Raw genomic sequence first — 18194 nt, forward strand, 5'->3', positions numbered from 1 at the left:
CACGCTGTAGACGTCTACGTCTAGTGGAGAGCGTATGAGCACACAACATGGACCTGGCTCATGCCCTGGTCGGGGGATGGCCTTTTATTGTCTCGGTGGTATACCGCGTCTGTTAGTAATGCTGTCGCTTCCACAGGTTGGCCAAGTAGCTCGCGGCAGGTCCGCATGGAGACGTCCCAAGGTCCGGTAGTGAGATTGCCGGTCCTGGACTGCTGCTCTGGTCCAGGGTTCTCATGATTCCGTGTGTATGTCCTGTCCTCCTGAGCCTCCTGTGTACGCCGTGCGGCGACCATTTAGCCATGGCATGGATCGCTTTAGAACTCGAATCTCAAGTCCAGATGTCAACCCAGGCCTATCCAGTCCCCCTCATCATTGTCGGCATCTATAGCGTCATCATTCATGAGGTCCTGGTTTTCTCCCGACATGATGGCCAGAGGCGTAGCTTTAGTGGGAACATTTTGACAGAGGAACTCGATCTCGAGTGCATTTCGCTCGCTGAGAGACCGCACTGTTTTCCCCATGCTGTCAACGCCTCTGAGGACTGCACGCAGCTCGCTCGCAAAATCACCCGGTCTCTCCTTGATGTAGCGTCCGTGCACACTCAGGACTTCACCCACCCACCGAAGAGTGAATTCAAGATGCGGGCTGTTCTCCATCTGCTGGCCAAGGAGCATCAGCAACCGCCCGAGATATACCCTGGGTAGTTCTCGCACAAGCAGCGGCACGGAGGCGTAAGGGATGGACTCGTAGACTTTGCGTATCAAGGCTTTGTCGTTCAATCTGAATGCCATTACTAGTGCCATGAGATAATCCGGCTCGTTTTGCTTCAGTATGGCCCGTATGTTTTGCGGAGTGACATCCAAATCAAGGTCGAAAGGATCGAAATCGTCCATGCCGGTGTTATCAAGACTGTAGATCAACAAGCCTTCAGTACTTGCTGCACAAAAGCTTCGCCCAGTGGGCGCAAACTCAACGCCGGTCACTCTCACCGCCGGTCGGATCGTTCTGGCGGTCGCATCGCGACCACGCTTTACACCCGGTAAACTGTGATCTATCCGGTCTTCGAGATCACTGGCTTCACCTTCGGTATCGATCATATCCCGTGGGAGTCCGTTGGACATGATGGCAGCGGAGTTCAAAAACTCTTGAGTGCCGTCCAAGCTTAGATTGATCGAAACCGTGAACTTTTTGACCAAGGTCAATGTGGCGACAGAATATAAGCAGATGTACTTGCTATTTCCTGCCGCTAACAAGCAGCTCCCGTCTGCAGAATATGTAATGCTGTTGAAGGACTTTGTTCCAGGAGCCGAGGCTGCAGTTCTCCGGGAGGTGAGAGTGCGACCACCACTTACGTCCCGTCGACCGTCAAGAACAGAGTCTTGGATCGAAGTATTGAGATTCCAGAATGTGAGCTGTCCATCAAGCGTTGATGCCGCAATCTGCGCGGAGTCGGGACGGACAGCGACGCTTAGCAGGTCGGAAGTAAGCTGCAGAGTCTCTGAGGTTTGTGAGCGGTCAAAAACAGACCATACTCGAATGGTGTGGTCCCAGGAGCCTGATACAAGGTAGCGGCCGTCTGGTGTAAACGCCAATGTAGAAATTGGGCCCTCGTGACCTGAAAGCTGGTCTAGCAGAGCACCGGTTTGTACCGACCATAGATGTATGTCGAATGAATCGTGAGAACCAGCACAAACCACCTCGGCGGAGGGATCTACTGCTAGGCAGGAGAAAGATAGACGCGTAGGAGCTGTGAAAGTTCGGAAATTGCGATATCTTAGCATGTCCCACGCCCGTACAGACCCATCCAAGGACGAGGTAAAGAGCACGTTTCCCCGTTTGGAATATGCAGATGCTGTGACTGCGGAACTGTGTTCTGTGAAAGTCGCTATGTGAAAACCAGACGACACCTCCCAGATCTTGATCAGTCCATCATCGGCTCCTGTTATTATGCGGGTTGAGTCCGGGGAGAATGTTAGCGTTGTGAGCGCATCGAGATGGGAGGACTGCTTGAGAATGTTTGATTCCGATGCATGCTCCCATACGAGTAATTGACCAGTTTTCAATGAGCCGAATGCTAACCATTCTCCTGTGGTGTTGGTAGCGACGGCGGAGATCGGAGAAGACGCCATGGAAAGACTGTGAATATTGGAAAACGACGGTAGTTCGTATAAGGAGAAGAGTCCGCTGTCAAAGCATGCAGTCAACAGACCCGTTGAAGGATGGAAGCATGCGCATTTCAGTTTGGCGTTCTGCATGAAAAAGTCTTTTTGCACAATTCTCCATCTCTCATCAAAGGGTTCGGTTGAAGCGTCATCCTCGTCGATTTGACGTGGGACAAATTCCCAGCGAAAGACTGCTCCATCTTCGCTGACGGTGAAGATGGCCTCTTGATCGGCGGAGAACCAGACACCCCTCACTTGTTGTCTGTGGCCTGAAAGGACGGTGGGTTCGAATCCTTCCTCAGGGTCCAAACTCCATATCCGGGCAGTCAAATCCTTGGATGCGCTCAGAAAGAATCGAGAATCACCGGACCAGCTCAGATGCCTGACTTCGTCAAAGTGGCCTCCATATTCTCGATGCAAGACGAACGGTGCAAATTCTAGTTCGCCATTTCCGTCACCGCTGGGTGTCGAAGGCGTCTTCCATGCTTGTATTTTTCGCCCGAGTCCCACAACAAAATATTGGCCATTCGGCGAGAAAGCCAACGAAGTGACGGGCGATTTGAACGTGAAGTGGTAGATTGCTATCCTTCGAGAGAACACTGACAAGATCGCTCGGCCATCTTCGTCAATCGTAAGAAGTAGGTTACCATCCGGTGTCAGGTGGAGATGTATTATGTTCTTGCGGTGGGCGAAGGGAAGGGTATAACTGGTATTTCTGCGGATAAATTGATCAGCAAGGGTCTTGACAGGTATCTAGGCAGCCTTACTTGGTCAGGTTAAACACAGAAACTCGATTGCCTACTGGCGAGAGTAGAGAGTTCCCATCAGGTGTGAAGACAAGGTTTCCCCGGCCATACACGGTGCCCAGGAGGTTGGAGAACTATGGTACCCGTCAGTAGAGATCCTTTTGCATGCCTAGAGACTTACACGCACCTTGAATTCTGTCTTCATCGTCTCATAATGTGACAGCGCAGACTGGCACGGTTTTGCGGTTTTGCGACAGTCAAATACGGCTGCGGCCTCGAAAAAAGTTGTCGGGGAAAAGATGGTTTTCTCCGGCGCTAGCACGGATTTGGCTTGGAGATGATCCGGGGATGCTTTGGCGTTTCAGGGGCCTTGAGCCCGGAATTTTGTAAGGAAGCCACGAACAAACATCTCCGAACCCCCTAACCAGCACATTGACCTACGCACCTGCTCCAACCTTCAGTTTCGTCACTTACTTCTACCATAACCACCGTCTGTCACGCGTATTGGCGTCGTTTGAGTTCTCGTTATACTAGACAGTTCCTCAGTCTGTCGCGATCAAGATGGCACCTGCTGCAGCGGATGCTGCCACGCCAATTGGCATTGCCAATCTGCCCAACCAGCGACACAAGATCGTTGCAAAGAGAGGCGCAGCCTTCACCATCATGGTAATCCGACATCAAATTCAAGGCTTCAGATGGCATTGCTGACTGTGTTTGTTAGGTCGCTGGCGAGTCTGGTTTGGGAAAGACCACCTTTATCAACACCCTCTTCTCAACGACCATCAAAAACTATCAAGACCACAAGAGACGCCATGCCAAACAAGTTGACAAGACCGTCGAAATCGAGATCACAAAGGCTGAGCTGGAGGAAAAGTTCTTCAAAGGTACAGCTACCGTAATGCGAAAATGGACATTAGGCTGACTTTGGCAGTCCGTTTGACGGTCATTGACACCCCTGGCTTTGGCGACTATGTGAATAATCGTGACTCCTGGATGCCCATCATTGAGTTTCTTGACGATCAACACGAATCGTACATGTTGCAAGAGCAGCAGCCCAAGCGACAAGACAAGATTGACCTCCGAGTTCATGTCTGCCTTTACTTCATTCGCCCCACAGGTCACACCTTGAAGCCATTGGATATCGAGGTCATGAAACGTCTATCCACCCGTGTCAATTTGATTCCAGTCGTCGCCAAGGCCGATACACTTACTCCTGTCGACCTCGCACGCTTCAAGCATCGCATTCGCAATGTCATTGAAGCGCAAGGCATCAAGATCTATCAACCTCCTATCGAAGACGATGACGAAGCAGCAGCGCAACACGCTCATGCCTTGATGGCTGCCATGCCGTTCTCTGTGATCGGTAGTGAAAAGGATGTCAAGACCCCTGATGGCCGCGTTACAAAGGGCCGGCAGTATTCCTGGGGTGTTGCAGAGGTGGAGAACGAGGAACACTGCGATTTCAAGAAGCTGCGATCCATTCTGATCCGCACACATATGCTCGATCTCATTCATACCACCGAGGAGAACCATTACGAAGCATATCGAGCCCAACAAATGGAAACACGCAAATTCGGCGAAGCAAGACCCCGAAAATTGGACAACCCCAAGTTCAAAGAGGAAGAAGAAGCTCTTCGGAAGAGATTCACAGAACAGGTCAAGGTGGAGGAGCAGAGATTCAGAGCCTGGGAACAGAAGTTGATTGCAGAAAGAGATCGATTGAACAAGGATCTGGAGTCGACGCATGCCGCCATCAAGCAATTGGAGCAGGATCTGGAGCAGATGCAGGGCAGTGCAGTACGCAGCCATGGTCGTCGCTAGACATTGCCGACAAAGTGCAGGTCAGTGCAGTCGGTGACTTCCCGAAGGATGGCAAGAATTCTGGAAATTCTTCCTTATGGCTCTTGAGCGCGCCGAAGGAGCGAGTGGCTTTTGAATGGTGTACTGGAGTGCGTGGCAGCTGGCTGGGATTAACCAGGGACGAAAATACCTCTCTAATGTCAGACCTTTTCCTTCGCAGATGCCTCTGTCGCTGGGCTGGGCTGGGCTGGACCCTGTGGGTTTCTCCATCTCCTCGTGGCATCCCGCCTGACTCAGAACCGGAGGTTCTTTTTCCTTCTATCTTCACGTCACAGATCGAATATGGCTTTAATATATTGTGGTCTAGACTGCCGTATCCTTCAGCTGTTGCGTGATATGACCATTCGCCCCTCGCCCACCCATAGGGTCATGGAGTTTCTCGCGGGTTTCCTGCTCTGCCACTGCACGATCAACATCAGCGAAGCCCTCATCAACCTCTACACTGTTCCGCTGGTCCTCAGCCAGCCCCATCCAAGCCTTCATTTTATCCCGCTTGAACTCCTCAAAATCCCACTCTTCGGGCTCCAAGGTATCAATTCCCTCCTCCCACACATATGTCCCGGCCTCGACCTCCTCAACGACTTCCGTCTTGCCCTCCTCGGCCGCCTGGTCAAGACCCACGTCCTTCAGCACCTGCACCTTGACCTTCTGCCGACTGTACTGGTCTCCCTCGAAGATGTCCAGCCGGTAGAGGTCGCCCTCCGTGAGGCCGGAGACGACAGAGCCGCGCACGCAGGAACCCTCGTGCGGGAGAACTGCCGGGTAGTCGGCCTTGCGCACCCGGTGGCGGCGGTACGATTGGAGTATAGCTGGCCTGACGGTCAAGAGAGATTTCTGCCACGGTTCAGGGTCGTGAGTGCCGTATATCACGCGGTACAGGACACCGGGGGCCATCAAGGTGCCTGTAACCATTTCTTTTTAGCAAGTGTGACGTGTGACTTTGTAAGTTGGATCTTTGAGAAACGATGACGGAAGAAGAATTAGCAGGGTCGTGTTGAGGAGTGTCGACACGGGAGCTGCGAGGGCAGTGTTACCTACCGTAGAAGAAGGCTGTGTGATCGCCCATGTCGACTCTAGGCAACGCGTCAAATGACAATGATTCAAATTCAAATGGACGGATACTCGTACACAGCTATAAGAAACCGACGAATCTAATCTACGGCTGCTGCATGCTGGGAATGGGTCGTGTGGACTGCCAGTGTAAATGATATCGATGGAGCGCTCATATAAATATGAAGAGCTGGGTCGAGATATCCAAACACAGAAATCCACGGCGAGTCCACGCGACAAGGAGCGAGGCCATGTTGGTTGCAACTTGCCACTGCGGAGCGCTTATCTCCTCGATACTGGGGATCATGCTTCAAGCTGGAGCACGCTTAAAGAGGTAGGTGCGCCGATTTCCTTGATTTGATCCTCCGGCATCGGATGGGTGATGATGACTTCATTACTGCTTAAGAGACACGAGACTTGCGTCTACGAATACTCCCTACCTGGGAGGTCAAGTCGAGAACAATGGGAGTGGACATGGAACCGCGAGTACGATTGAATACAAGAATATCATCATTAGTGAAAAGCCCCCTAGAGTCATACCCGGCTTGCAAAGCGAACGCCAGCCATGGCTGTTCAGCAATAATGATACATCCCGCACCTAATAATGTCATAAAAGTCATCCGAGCCACTGTTTCTTGGCCCCCTTGAGAGCCGGTTCATGTCTGTTGCCGAATTCGCCATGCTTAAAACAGTAAACCTCCGAGAAGCATGCCGCCCAGTAAGCCTCCTGCAATAGGTAAACCGGCACCGCCACCGCTGTATGGGCCATAGGGACGATTGTAGGGGTAGCCAGGTCGGATAACTCTGACGTTGGGATTGGAATAAGGGCCTTGGGCATACGGATTGATACCGTAGCCTCTAGGTCCATATCCACCATATCCGTATCCAGGTCCACCAGGAGGCTCGATGTAGATGTCTTTGCCATCTTTGTCCTTCGCAAAGAATTGGGGCTGGCCAGTCATTTGAGCCTTCTGCATTGCCTGGCGGAGTTTCAGGTGTGCTTCATAGTACTGTCTCTCTTCTTCCTCTCGTTTGGCTCGCTCGAGAACGCGCTCCTCGTGAGTGGTGCCGGTCACCTTATCTTTGAGCTTTTCTCCAAAGGTTTTCTTCTGTGGAGCCTTGGATGTTGAGGGACGTTGTTGATTAGAGGGGCGTGGTGGAAGAGGTGGCTCGTTGGCGTGACCCTCGTCCTCAGAGTGGTCTGCAGAATGGGGGAATTGTTTTCGCAGTTTGTCTTCCTCCTCCTGCAATCTTTCGCGCTCTTCACTGCTCAAGCTCCGCACGACTTCGGGAATGTCGAGCGGATGCTCCCAGTATGACTTTGGAGGATCTTCTTTGGTGTTGACAAAGAACTGGTGGTTCTCTTTTGGGTCGTAAGACCTCACCCAGCCTTGGGGTAGCGGCCGTTGGAGGTCTTCCATCGACCGACGCGCGAGCGCCGGGATTCCATTTCTGTCCTTGGGCACTTGAAGATGTGATGATGCTTTAGGTGCAGCAGATGTGGTGGAGGAACCAGTAGCCACGGCATATGATGGGGGAGGCTCCGAGGGCGTCGACATGGTAGATGGAGTCACGATTTGTGGTTATTCAAGGGACGAAGGAGATACTGAGGTGAGGTTATGTAGACAAAAGATGAAGAGGAACGTTTATCCTTGTCACTGCCACAGAATCATAAAGAGAGGTAGAGAAGGCAGTCGGTCAGGAAATCAAATTGTCAGCGAGGCTCATCGCAGCAGTGACGCAGAGGCACTCCCCAACCTGTTTGGTAGCCTCGGGAGATCTGTGGACTCAGCCACACCTATGAGCCAATTCCATCGAAGCGCCGTTCAACACAGCCACATGTTCACAGCCAATTGCATCGGCTGCTCAGTTCCCCTCATTGCCACAACTCAACCTCATGCTTCCGTCGTGCCCTCACACCAGTCACGGTCTTCTGCTCTCAAGTCAAGGCTGAACATTCAACTTGGCCAGGAAAGGGCAGTCAGACTTGCCTCTATGCTCCACGCTTTACTAGATCTGTCTGCCTCCAATTGGTCGGTTCGAACAGGCTTCCCAATCCGTAAAGATGCTGTATCTTGTCGGATGGGAAAGTGCCATCCTGTCTCTAAGAGCTCCTTCCTTACCCTTGAGCCTCTCGTTCTCTGTAGCTGAAAGAAAGTCGCTTCGTCTTTCTCACGGTCTGCAAAGAAGAGAGTTCCATTGTTCGACAACTGAGTGCCAAATTCCTCGGTGAAGCTGACGAGCACTAGCCGGTGGCCACTGCGGTGACCATGGCCTCGTCCTCGGCCCCAACAAGATGCCTGTCCAGCTACTTGACCACCGTTTCCTACCTACGACAGCCATGAAGTACCGCTTTCTACGTCTATGGAAGTCGTTCACTAGAGCTAGTGAATGGCGCAGCCTTGGTGTCGGCCGGTAGGAAGGCCATGGGTTGGTGATTGATTGGTGAGTTGAGCATAATTTAGATGTGAACAGTAAGGCTGCTATCCTGCCTTCTGATGGCAGCCTGCGCAGCAAAGCCCTTTGGCCTCTTATTGCCCATATTGAATTCACTTGTACATGATATCCCCCTCAAGAACTGCCCCTTTGTTTTCCTGCCAAGAAATCTCTAAGAACAATTCACATAAAGCCTCCTCTCTGCCACTCTAGATTATCTTTCCTATCTTCTTCCTCACCAACCTCTCTACTATTTCTCTCTCTCGCTCTCTCTCTCTCCCTACTGTACATCAACATGAATAAGCCTCTTCTTCAACCACTCTGAGCAATTCCGTCTTGTACGGTCTTTCCAATCTCTCCTCAATCTTCACAATCACCCCTGGCTTGCCCAGTCTACTTCCTCTGAGAGCAATCTTGCTTTGCTCTGCTGCTGATCACTGAGTGGTTCTCGAAGCCACAATGAGGCCCGCAGCTACAAACTTCATTTTCGAACATGCCTTTCTCCCACCTAAGTTACCACAACTCGATCACGAAGAAGCTGCATCCGATGATATCCTCAAAGAGATTTCACAAGCGGCTCGCGAGTTCTCACTCTTGTTGCCTCCCCGGAGCAGTGAGGCACGAGTCTGGTCGCAACTGGCACAGTCTGTTCCGAAATGGGCCAAAATCTACGAGTCAGGCATTCCGTGCAGCTCTACCACCATCCAGACCCTCCAAACCATGAATACTGATGGTAAGAGCAATTCATACCCGTCGACCCACTAAAGCTAATCTCTTCATAGACGTCCTCTTGTTCTACGTTAAGCCTCAAAATGCAGCAATCGTCGTCAGAAACAGATCCACTGGTGCTATCTTTGAGTGTTTTGAGGTTCTGCCTAAGACAGACGCAGTATTGGCTGCTAAAGATGCCCTTGTGAGACAGTTCCCGGCTAGAGCGGTTTTTGTACCGAATCGGATAATGCAGAACGCGTTCTTCATACAAGAGCTCGGGACTGCCATCCACAAACTCTCAGTTGAAGAGGTAAGATTAGCCATGGAAACAACCATAAAAGCACAAAATACGGTGGTTGAAAAGCGTCAGTCTGCACATCCCAGAGCGGTTACCGAATGGTTGTTTGGAGTTCTCAGCAGCTATGGCAAGGCTACTTCAAGCCCAACGATCTGCAAACGTACCCACGATGATGTATGCTGGACCAATACTTCAAAACCGCCCTGGCGACGATCCGGGGTTTGGCTATGCGCTCGCGTGGCCCTTCAACTCGCCTTACACAACGCCGACCTTGCCGGTGAGGAACAGTCACATTATAAGAACTTCATGTTGTTTCTATTGTCGAGGCTCGCCACCGGGATCTCTGCGACAACCACGTCGCCCGATACCCTCCATGTACTTCGTGTCAAATTAGCGAGGCGAAATGCAAAGCTTGGTTCTGAAACGCGTGCATTTGTCCAGGAGTCTGTCCGAACAACCTTGTCACGCCTCAACCAATCTATGCTCCTCCAGTGGAAGGAGGTGAAAGAGAGGGACGAGTTCACTCTTCCACAAGTGGTTACCCAGAATGTCTCTGATAGATTGACTATGAAGAACAGTCGGTCTGCTGTGAAAGCTGTTTGGCTCCGTTCCAGAGAGTCCTTCACATATCCACATACCACATTCAAACCCCAGATATCAAGGAGAATCGTCTTGGCCAAGACTCAGCTGCCCGACTCTGGGATTTTTACCAAGCCTGGCGACTTGCTCTTTGCTCTTGCTGATTTCGAGCAATGGGTCGGTGCTCATCTTGCAGACTGGTTGCGCCTGAACCGTCCACAGCCCTCGTCATGTCAGTCGCTGGCTTTGTTGATGCAAAACTACCACCACGCTGCCGTGTCAAGATACGAGGGACATCCAGTGCGTATCTCACTCATGTTCCTCACACTTCTTGACCTTTGGGCTGCCATTGACAAGCTTGCTACGGAGCTCTGTCCGCTTCTTCTTCAATACCCTCCAGAACTGGACCCAAGTATGTTTGCTCCTCTCCTCCTCAGCAAGCAGTTGGAGTTGGAGCGCCTGCATCAAATCGAATGCCACATATCTTCACGCTTATCGGGTCGCAAGGCGAGTTACCCGTCCCTCTTTAGCGATCCATCAGCCACTAGTTTTGGTGTGAGATATTTCGACCAATCTCCAGCCTTGCAAATGGTGCGGAGAAACATTGAAGCTAACGCGCGTGATGAACGGCAAGAGAAGGTGCAGGAGTGGAATACCAAGAAGGCAAGCTTTGAAAAACTCATGCGAAGCGTCGAATCTATGGAGTGTGGCATCTTCATCCCCCGAGGCCCGGGCTGGGTCGGGCGTCCGCGTCATGATCGAAAATGCCAGAAATGCGCCAAAGAGCAACAGGCAAAAGCAATTCAAGTTACAAAGCATGAATGGCCACTACCCGAACAGGAGACAATGATAAAAGCTGTCATCTTCGAGCTGATGCCTCCGGAAGCCATTGCCCACTGGCGCGATTCGACTTGGCTTCTTGTCCAGGACATTGGTAGGCACGCGAACGCTGGCGGCGATGTCAAGCAAATCTTGCGATCATTTCCACCACTCACAGAGTTCGCTCAAGGTCCAAAGCTCCGTGTGACACTCGCTTCTTCGGTTAAATCCATGCAAAAGGCTCACTACTTCACCTCTGGCTTGGACATGGACGACGTCCTCGTCAAAAACGGCTTGCAGCCGAGGATGTTCGACACTCAGAGCACTCGTATATGGACAGCGAAACAGAACAGCCAACCTTCACTCCTTCGCTACTGCAACGCGCACCTCCCGAAACCACTCAACGAGCACTTGGAGTCCTTTGTGAATAGGACTAGCCATGCACAGAATTCGGTGATAGCCAGGCATGCTAGTTGTCCTCCCGAGATGAGCCCTCATGAGCATGTGCTTTTTGGGTCTCTGCGTTCTGGAGAACGACTACAGTGGATGAATTTGCTGGCAATGCTGACCTCAACAGAGGTTGACCTGAATTCACCGTCCGTAGCAATCCTGTTTACGCATGCAATGTCGCAAGTGGGGACTGCCGGTACACTTGTACCGAAATATCTACGGGAGTCCCAACAGGATCTTGCATCTGAGTCTTTCTGCCAGACTCTCTTGAATACATTGGAGGCAAGCTTTGCAAGAATCGAAGCCAACTGGAAAGAAGCTACTGCTACAAGCATATTGTTGGCAATATGTCTGAAGATATTGTCCTTGGTACCCGATCGAATTGACGTGGACAGATGGAATGATCTCGTACAGAGGATACGCCGGGCCGGCATTGGATGGATCGGTCAGTTGACAGAGCTCCATATGCAGGAGAAATCAGCCTCCGCAAGAGGTCTCACCTTGAAGGACCTTTCCCGCCAAATTGTGAATGCCTGCGTCTTGGTACGACAAACCTTCAACGTCGACTCACACCTGATAATGGCCGTTTTCTCCAACGATCTCGCTATTGCTGATTACATTGAGGCAGCCATACATTTGCACGACCATCGACAGCAAGGTACAGTTGCCGATGACACGAAGCAGAAATCAGACCTCTTGAACGACCATTATCTTGCGCGTCTCTGTGAGAAGCCATTCCTAGCCCAGTTACAACGTCGCAATGCTGCCATCTCAACCGGCATCAGACGCTTCTGGCATTCTGCTGCCTTTACGACTCCATGGAACACAGTTGACCAGACCGACACGTCGTGGATACAGAGCGAGGCCTCGTCGAATGCTGTTCACTTTAACGTTGTTACAGGAAGTCTTCTCGTTTCAGGTCGACCACTAGCTCGTCTGCCCACGACCTATTCATCCGACCCTCTGTATCGCTCTGTGTTTGGCGATCTCGATCTCGATGTCTTTGCGTCTGACATTGATGGCATGGAATATATGTCGAGAGTCCTCTTTGGGGGGCACCGAATTTATTTTGGGATGCGTGGTAAGACCCTCCTGTTGCGTTCAAGCCTCAACGGTCGATTTTTCGAGGCAATTCTACGCGATATTTTCCTTGGAGATATCCCAGACTTCATTGTCAAGAACAACGTACCCTGGATGTCCCTCGATGACGGGAGGGTTTTCTTTCGCCCGAATACTCGGCCATGGGTGTCCCAAGCAGACGACTGGGTTTTATCTCCGGACGTCAATTGGAGACCAACAATTTCCATGCGCACTGATCATGCTGTCCTGATTGATCATGCTAGCCCAGTGGGAAAGGTTGTTTGTGGTATATTCCAGAACTTTGAGCACCGAGATCACATACTCATTACCATGCAAGACCATGTTAGGATCAGCATCAAGCTCGCACGCTATCACTTGAACTTTTTCGTCACATTGAAGGGCGAGGTCCAATGTCAGGAACTTTCTGCAGTTGTCGATACTTCACAAGCCATAGGAACGCTGCATGGCCTGAAATCTCGGCTGGTTCTTCGCGCGGTTAGCAGTGCCAATATCCCCGGCTCGCCTGTTCGCAGCGTCCTCATTCCTAATGGCGACGTTGTTGTATCTACTGCCCCACCTCATGTCAGTGCCAAAGTCCGTCTGGAAGCCGTCGAGGCCTTGTCATTTTCACACTACCGCATCGATGATAGACTGGGCCGGTTGGTCGCAGATGATCTAGAAGGCCATTTGTTCAAGACCTATCTCCACGCTATCACCAGTTTTCCCGAAGATGATGAGCTCACTGGCCGTACTGGCACCGAAGAGAGTCTCCTCTGCCTCTCCGATGGTATCAATCGAACTTCTGTTCCTTTGTCTGCTCGGTCGCAGACGCTATTGCGCCTGATCGCACAACTCTCACCCGCGCGCAAATTCTACCCCCCAGGAATGAGAACAATGCACTCGGACATATTTGATGAGGTTCTCTCATACATTTCCCAGCGTGACGTCTTTTATGGGACGGTGAAGGATATCATTTCACACAATCTCAAAGCCGCGTTCTTGTTTGACTCGGCAAATGTCCAGCAAGTGTCATACTCTGGAGATTTGCCGTTGCTGGATAGATCCTACCATCAGTCCTGCAAGCTTTATCCCTGTGAATCTGCAATAATGACACCAACCGATCCTGAGGACCATCCCTACTCATCTCGAGATCGGGATATGAGTGCGAACCAAGAGGCAGCTGTATCAATGGCTGGCTTGGTCACAGCCTGGCCCTCTGCTTTCAGTGTTCGCCGGGACCTGAGGGACATGGTGTTGGGATGGGGACAGATCAGTGGCTTTGATGAGAACTACTCGGTCTTTTCCTTCTCAAACATGCTAAGCCAGGGTCTTCAGCAACAGTTCGCGAGCTTGTTGCTGTATTGCAAAGCGGATTTGAGATCTCGAGAACACCTCACATTTGTCCTCTCGCTGATTGCCTTTGGGAAGCCGTCGATTGCGCGGGAGCTGAGAACCATCCTCGCCTTCGCTGTCTCACCGTCACTAAGGCATCATTTACCCTTTCCCGATTGCAACACCTATGACCTGCGCGAGGGATACAAGATGAATCGCCAGGAGATCATGACGATTCTTTCACAGTGCGAGAAAGGCTTTACATCTGCGCTATCTTCGGATTCCGATGAAAGTGACAGCGATGACGAGGCCATTGAGGCAGAGCGCGAGCAATATGAACGAGAGCTGAATGCTCAGCGCCAACAAATTATGGATGCCGTCACTTCAGCCTGGCCAGGGAATTCAGTGCAGCTTCCGGCGAGAGGAACCCTCGGATATTACAAATGGGGCCTGCTGAAGGAGCTCTTGAATGGCAAACTGGCAACATGGGACAAGAATCGTCGTTTCTTGTCTCAACTTGACGCCTTTGATCAAGAGTTGAAGACAATCCATCAAACCTACGATGGGCCAGAGTTCTCCAGCAATGTTCTTCGGATCACTCAAGAGACGGCGGTTCGCAGCCCCCAAACTCAATTTTCCCTCCTGGACATCATGCATTCAACCCCTGTTGTAGATGATATCCTGAATGAAAGCAGACCCAGCTATCTAGATCAAGATCTCACCAGTTCGATATGCCGACGCGAACGGCATCAGCACCTGGAGGCGAATGAACTTCGTCGTACATGGGAAGAGCTCGAAGATATGGTTGAAGAACTCGGTGCTAACCCCAGCACCATTGTTCAGGAATACGGTCAATCCTTGAATGAGAGCATTAAGGCTTTCAAAAAGAAGACTGCAGAGGATCGAAGCAGAGTTACCCTCGTCGACCCTGGTGTCTTGGCTGAAAAAGCACTGCAAGTGAAATATTGCATCAAGTTCATCCTCGGACGGAGTCGACTAATTCTTCAACCCCGGCTCGCGTCTCATCGAGCTTTGGTAGAAGCCAGGATTTGGCCTCATGTCTCTGAATTGGCACTACTGCAGCTTCTTACTGCGCGATACAGAGGACATGTGCCGCCTGTCTGGGTCAAGGTAGTCATCCTGCTGGCACGAGAGGTGACAGCCCTGCAACGAGCGGAACGCATGCAGAGATACTTGGTCGCAAAGGACAACTTTGCTCTCCAACGCGAACTTACGAATCCAGCACATGCGGCATGGGAGCCAGAGCAGTGGCCCGACTGGCTACTGCTTGAGATACAGAACAACATTCTGATACGACCAGTGCAGGTACGAGTCGCCCAAGAATTGATCAAGGCGGAGAATGGGCTTGTGCTACTTGGCATGGGCGAAGGCAAAACCAGTGTGATTCTCCCTATGGTGGTAACAGCACTAGCAACTGGCTCACAGCTTGTCCGCGTTGTGGTGCTGAAACCCCTCGCCAACGAGATGCTTCGACTTCTGTCTTCGAGCCTTGCAGGGTTGGTAAACAGAACGGTTTACCATCTTCCCTTCTCGAGGCAAACACGCTTGAGCCACGAAACACCCCAGCTATTGATGGCCCTCTTCGAAGAATGTAGCCAAGGCGCCGGCGTTCTCCTAACTCTACCGGAACATCTGAACTCGTTCCGGCTCATTGGGAGCGATAAATTGGGAACCGATAAAAACCTGGCTATCGAACTGATTCGCGTGCAGAAGTGGCTCGACTGCAACGCTCGAGATATACTAGATGAGAGCGACGAATTGCTAAAGCCTGCATATGAGCTTGTGTATACCAACGGGGAAGCAAATCTTCTGTCCGGTGCTCCAGATCGATGGACTGTTGCGCTGGAGCTCCTCGCCGTGGTGCAGCGAAACGCGCAGAGCCTCCACGAAGCATGCCCTTCCGGGATTGAACTTGAACGCCGGGCCCTCGACTCTTTCCCTCATATACGGGTCTTGAACGATGAAGGTGCTCGACTTGTGAAGAGCCGTCTGACTGAGGAGGTAATTGCAGGGAAGCTGCCAGGGCTTCCTCTGGGTCATTGCAACTCAGAGACGATGAAAGCGCTTTACGCCTTCATCCACGACGTGGAAGTGGATTCTGCAACATTCGAGTTGATATCAAATCACTTCAACGAATCGGCGCAATTCGACCTCCTTTATGTCGTCCGAGGTTTGATATCCCAGCAGATATTGACACATGCACTCCGCAAGCGTTGGCTGGTGAACTATGGCTTGGACCGAAGCCGCTGTTCTTCGGCTGTCCCATACCGCGCCAAATCGATCCCGTCCCCAAGCGCCGAGTTCGCACAGCCAGAGACACTTATTCTTCTCACTGCGCTTTCTTTCTATTATACTGGAATCCAGCGTGAGGACCTCCGACGATGCATTCTGATACTCCTGAAATCACCAGATCCGGGCGAAGATTATCTCAAATGGGTGGCAAACAGCACTCTGCCCGCGAAATACCGAAGTGCAAGCTCGCTCAACCTGGACGACGCATATTGCATTGATGAGCTGTACTCCCATCTCAGATTCAACAAGGCTCTGATAGACTACTTCCTCAGACAGGCCGTGTATCCGAAGGAGGCCAAAGAATTTCGCCACAAGCTGTCGAGCAGCGCCTGGGATCTTTGCGCGAACGACGGTGGTAAAGTGACGTCCGGCTTCAGCGGGACTTGCGACAGCCGCATCCCCTTGACATGTTTTCAGAAGGATATCGAGGACCTACGCCACGGCACAGCGTCGACACTGGCAACGCTGTTAAGACGCGACAACCGCAAGTACATTCGCGCGGCGTCACCTTCGGGTCAGAGACTGTCTCCCGATGAGCTGCTGCAGCTTATCGTCGACCACGAGCCCCACAGCCCATCCGTCATCATCGATGTCGGCGCCTTGTTCCTCGAGGACAATAAGGAGATTGCTTCCAAGTGGTTGCGGCTACGCTCTCAGATGATGGCAGCCGTCTTCTTCAGTGAAGACGACGAGAAGATGGTGCTCAATCGAGATGGTAGTGTCGAACCGTTTGCTTCCTCAATTTTCAAAGATCAGATCGGCAAATGCCTGATCTACCTGGACGAATTCCACACTCGCGGGACGGATTTCCAACTTCCCGATCATTTCAAGGCTGCGGTGTTGCTTGGACCAGGCCTTCTCAAGGACAGTCTAGTACAAGCGTGCATGCGTATGAGGAAGCTGGCAGTATCTCAGTCCGTTGTATTCTTCGCTCCACCGGAAGTTGACAATGGCATCCGCGCCCTCCTCCACGGCGCCCCGGAAGAGATCGACAGTTCTCATGTCATACGTTGGTGCATATCGCAGTCATGTCGTACACTCCTGAGTCAGCAACCCCTCTGGACGATGAAGGGGCTGTCACACTCTCGCCGGCGGTTGGCTTTCACCCGGCACGTCAACGAAAATGGCAGAATCGTCAATAGTGACAAGTATCTTGAGGTAATCAGAGAAAGAGAAAGTCGTCCTGTGTCAGAGATTTACACTGCCGAGAAGCACGACAAGCAAAAGTTATCCTGGAAGCCTTCCAAGGCGGAAAAGACGGACCATATCATGGCTCAACTTCTGGAAGAGTGGGATCGGGCGGAAACGAGAGAGTTCAAAGACTGTGGCATCTCCGAAGAGCAGGAACGTGAAATCTTGCACGAAGTTGAGGAAGAGCGAGAAGTTCAACGTCCAAAATCAGCCACGCCGGCCAAACCATCTGCTTCGGAATCTCTCTTGGGCTTCCTCCGCGATGGCAATCTGCCCGAGAGACTCGACGACCTCCGCCCACCTTTTGACGTTCTTCTCGACACCAGACTCGCCTCTCACTACAGTCGCGCAAAGTGGCCGACGGATATCAAGGTGACACGAGACTTTATGCGGACTATTGTGACCGTGGCCTGCTCTCCTCAGGATGACTTCCTTCGGTCGGTGCAGTGGGTTCTGATTGTGCCCCGTATTAAAGAGCCGGTGATCATCAGTCCCCACGAAGCTCAAATCTTCCTGCCAGAGATTCGGAAACACAAACGCGCCACTCTGGTTCTCTATCAGGCTCGCACCGGGAAAAATATGGCGCCTTTCGACGGCATGAATGTGTACCAGGTTCCAGAGAGCAGTCTGCCAGTCACGATTTCACCTGAGGCAATCTCTGTGCTGAACCTGTTTGCTGGTCAGCTGTATTTCACCACGTTCGCAGACTACAAGCGTCTTTGTTCGTTACTTGGTCTCTGGGATGGCGAGCGGCCACTTCCGGTCCGGAGAGAGGTGGCCAATGACAATTTCGTGTCTCCCGCTTGCCGAGCAGCAAATGGCTGGACGGGGTGTAAGTTTTCAAGGAGCCCCGTGGGGGTGCTGAAGGCTTTCATCGGCATGAGGAGACTTGGGATAGAATGGGGGCATACGCACATGGGCCGTCTCTTGGCAGGAAGGATACTGCGACAAGAGGATTTCAAACAGGAACAGGAAACGGATCTTCTCACACGAGATCTCGGGGAGTTGAGCTTGGACAAGGATGGGAGTGGGAGGGAGGCACGAGCTGCCAATTGAAGGAGAAGGTCAGTCTCGAACGGTACGGAGTACTCTTGTCTGGTTGGGATCTATGGAAACTGGTCAAGGAGTCGAGCTGGGTGGTGGTATTGGATGAACTACAGTTTGGAT

General features: G+C 51.8%; 5 protein-coding genes across 5 annotated transcripts; 2 read left to right on the forward strand and 3 right to left on the reverse strand.

Moving 5' to 3' along the window:
* Nucleotides 1-341: 341 nt before the first annotated feature.
* A1O3_00639 (uncharacterized protein) lies at nt 342-3113 on the reverse strand (the record flags this gene model as incomplete). Its single annotated transcript, XM_007730789.1, has 3 exons — nt 342-2877; nt 2930-3042; nt 3090-3113. The coding sequence occupies 3 exons, from the start codon at nt 3111-3113 to the stop codon at nt 342-344; spliced, it is 2673 nt and encodes an 890-aa protein (XP_007728979.1).
* Nucleotides 3114-3469: 356 nt separating this feature from the next.
* A1O3_00640 (uncharacterized protein) lies at nt 3470-4729 on the forward strand (the record flags this gene model as incomplete). Its single annotated transcript, XM_007730790.1, has 3 exons — nt 3470-3574; nt 3630-3792; nt 3840-4729. The coding sequence occupies 3 exons, from the start codon at nt 3470-3472 to the stop codon at nt 4727-4729; spliced, it is 1158 nt and encodes a 385-aa protein (XP_007728980.1).
* A 342-nt stretch (nt 4730-5071) lies between these two features.
* A1O3_00641 (uncharacterized protein) lies at nt 5072-5680 on the reverse strand (the record flags this gene model as incomplete). Its single annotated transcript, XM_007730791.1, has 1 exon — nt 5072-5680. One exon carries the CDS (start codon nt 5678-5680, stop codon nt 5072-5074), a length of 609 nt encoding a protein of 202 aa, XP_007728981.1.
* Nucleotides 5681-6501: 821 nt separating this feature from the next.
* Nucleotides 6502-7377, reverse strand: A1O3_00642 (uncharacterized protein; the record flags this gene model as incomplete). The annotated part of the gene is made up of 1 exon (XM_007730792.1): nt 6502-7377. The coding sequence occupies one exon, from the start codon at nt 7375-7377 to the stop codon at nt 6502-6504; it is 876 nt and encodes a 291-aa protein (XP_007728982.1).
* Nucleotides 7378-8713: 1336 nt separating this feature from the next.
* Nucleotides 8714-18083, forward strand: A1O3_00643 (uncharacterized protein; the record flags this gene model as incomplete). Its single annotated transcript, XM_007730793.1, has 2 exons — nt 8714-8987; nt 9037-18083. The coding sequence occupies 2 exons, from the start codon at nt 8714-8716 to the stop codon at nt 18081-18083; spliced, it is 9321 nt and encodes a 3106-aa protein (XP_007728983.1).
* Between the last annotated feature and the right edge of the window lie 111 nt (nt 18084-18194).

This window comes from Capronia epimyces, assembly GCF_000585565.1.
Source record: "Capronia epimyces CBS 606.96 chromosome Unknown aczIQ-supercont1.1, whole genome shotgun sequence".
In the NCBI taxonomy this organism is placed as follows: domain Eukaryota; kingdom Fungi; phylum Ascomycota; class Eurotiomycetes; order Chaetothyriales; family Herpotrichiellaceae; genus Capronia; species Capronia epimyces.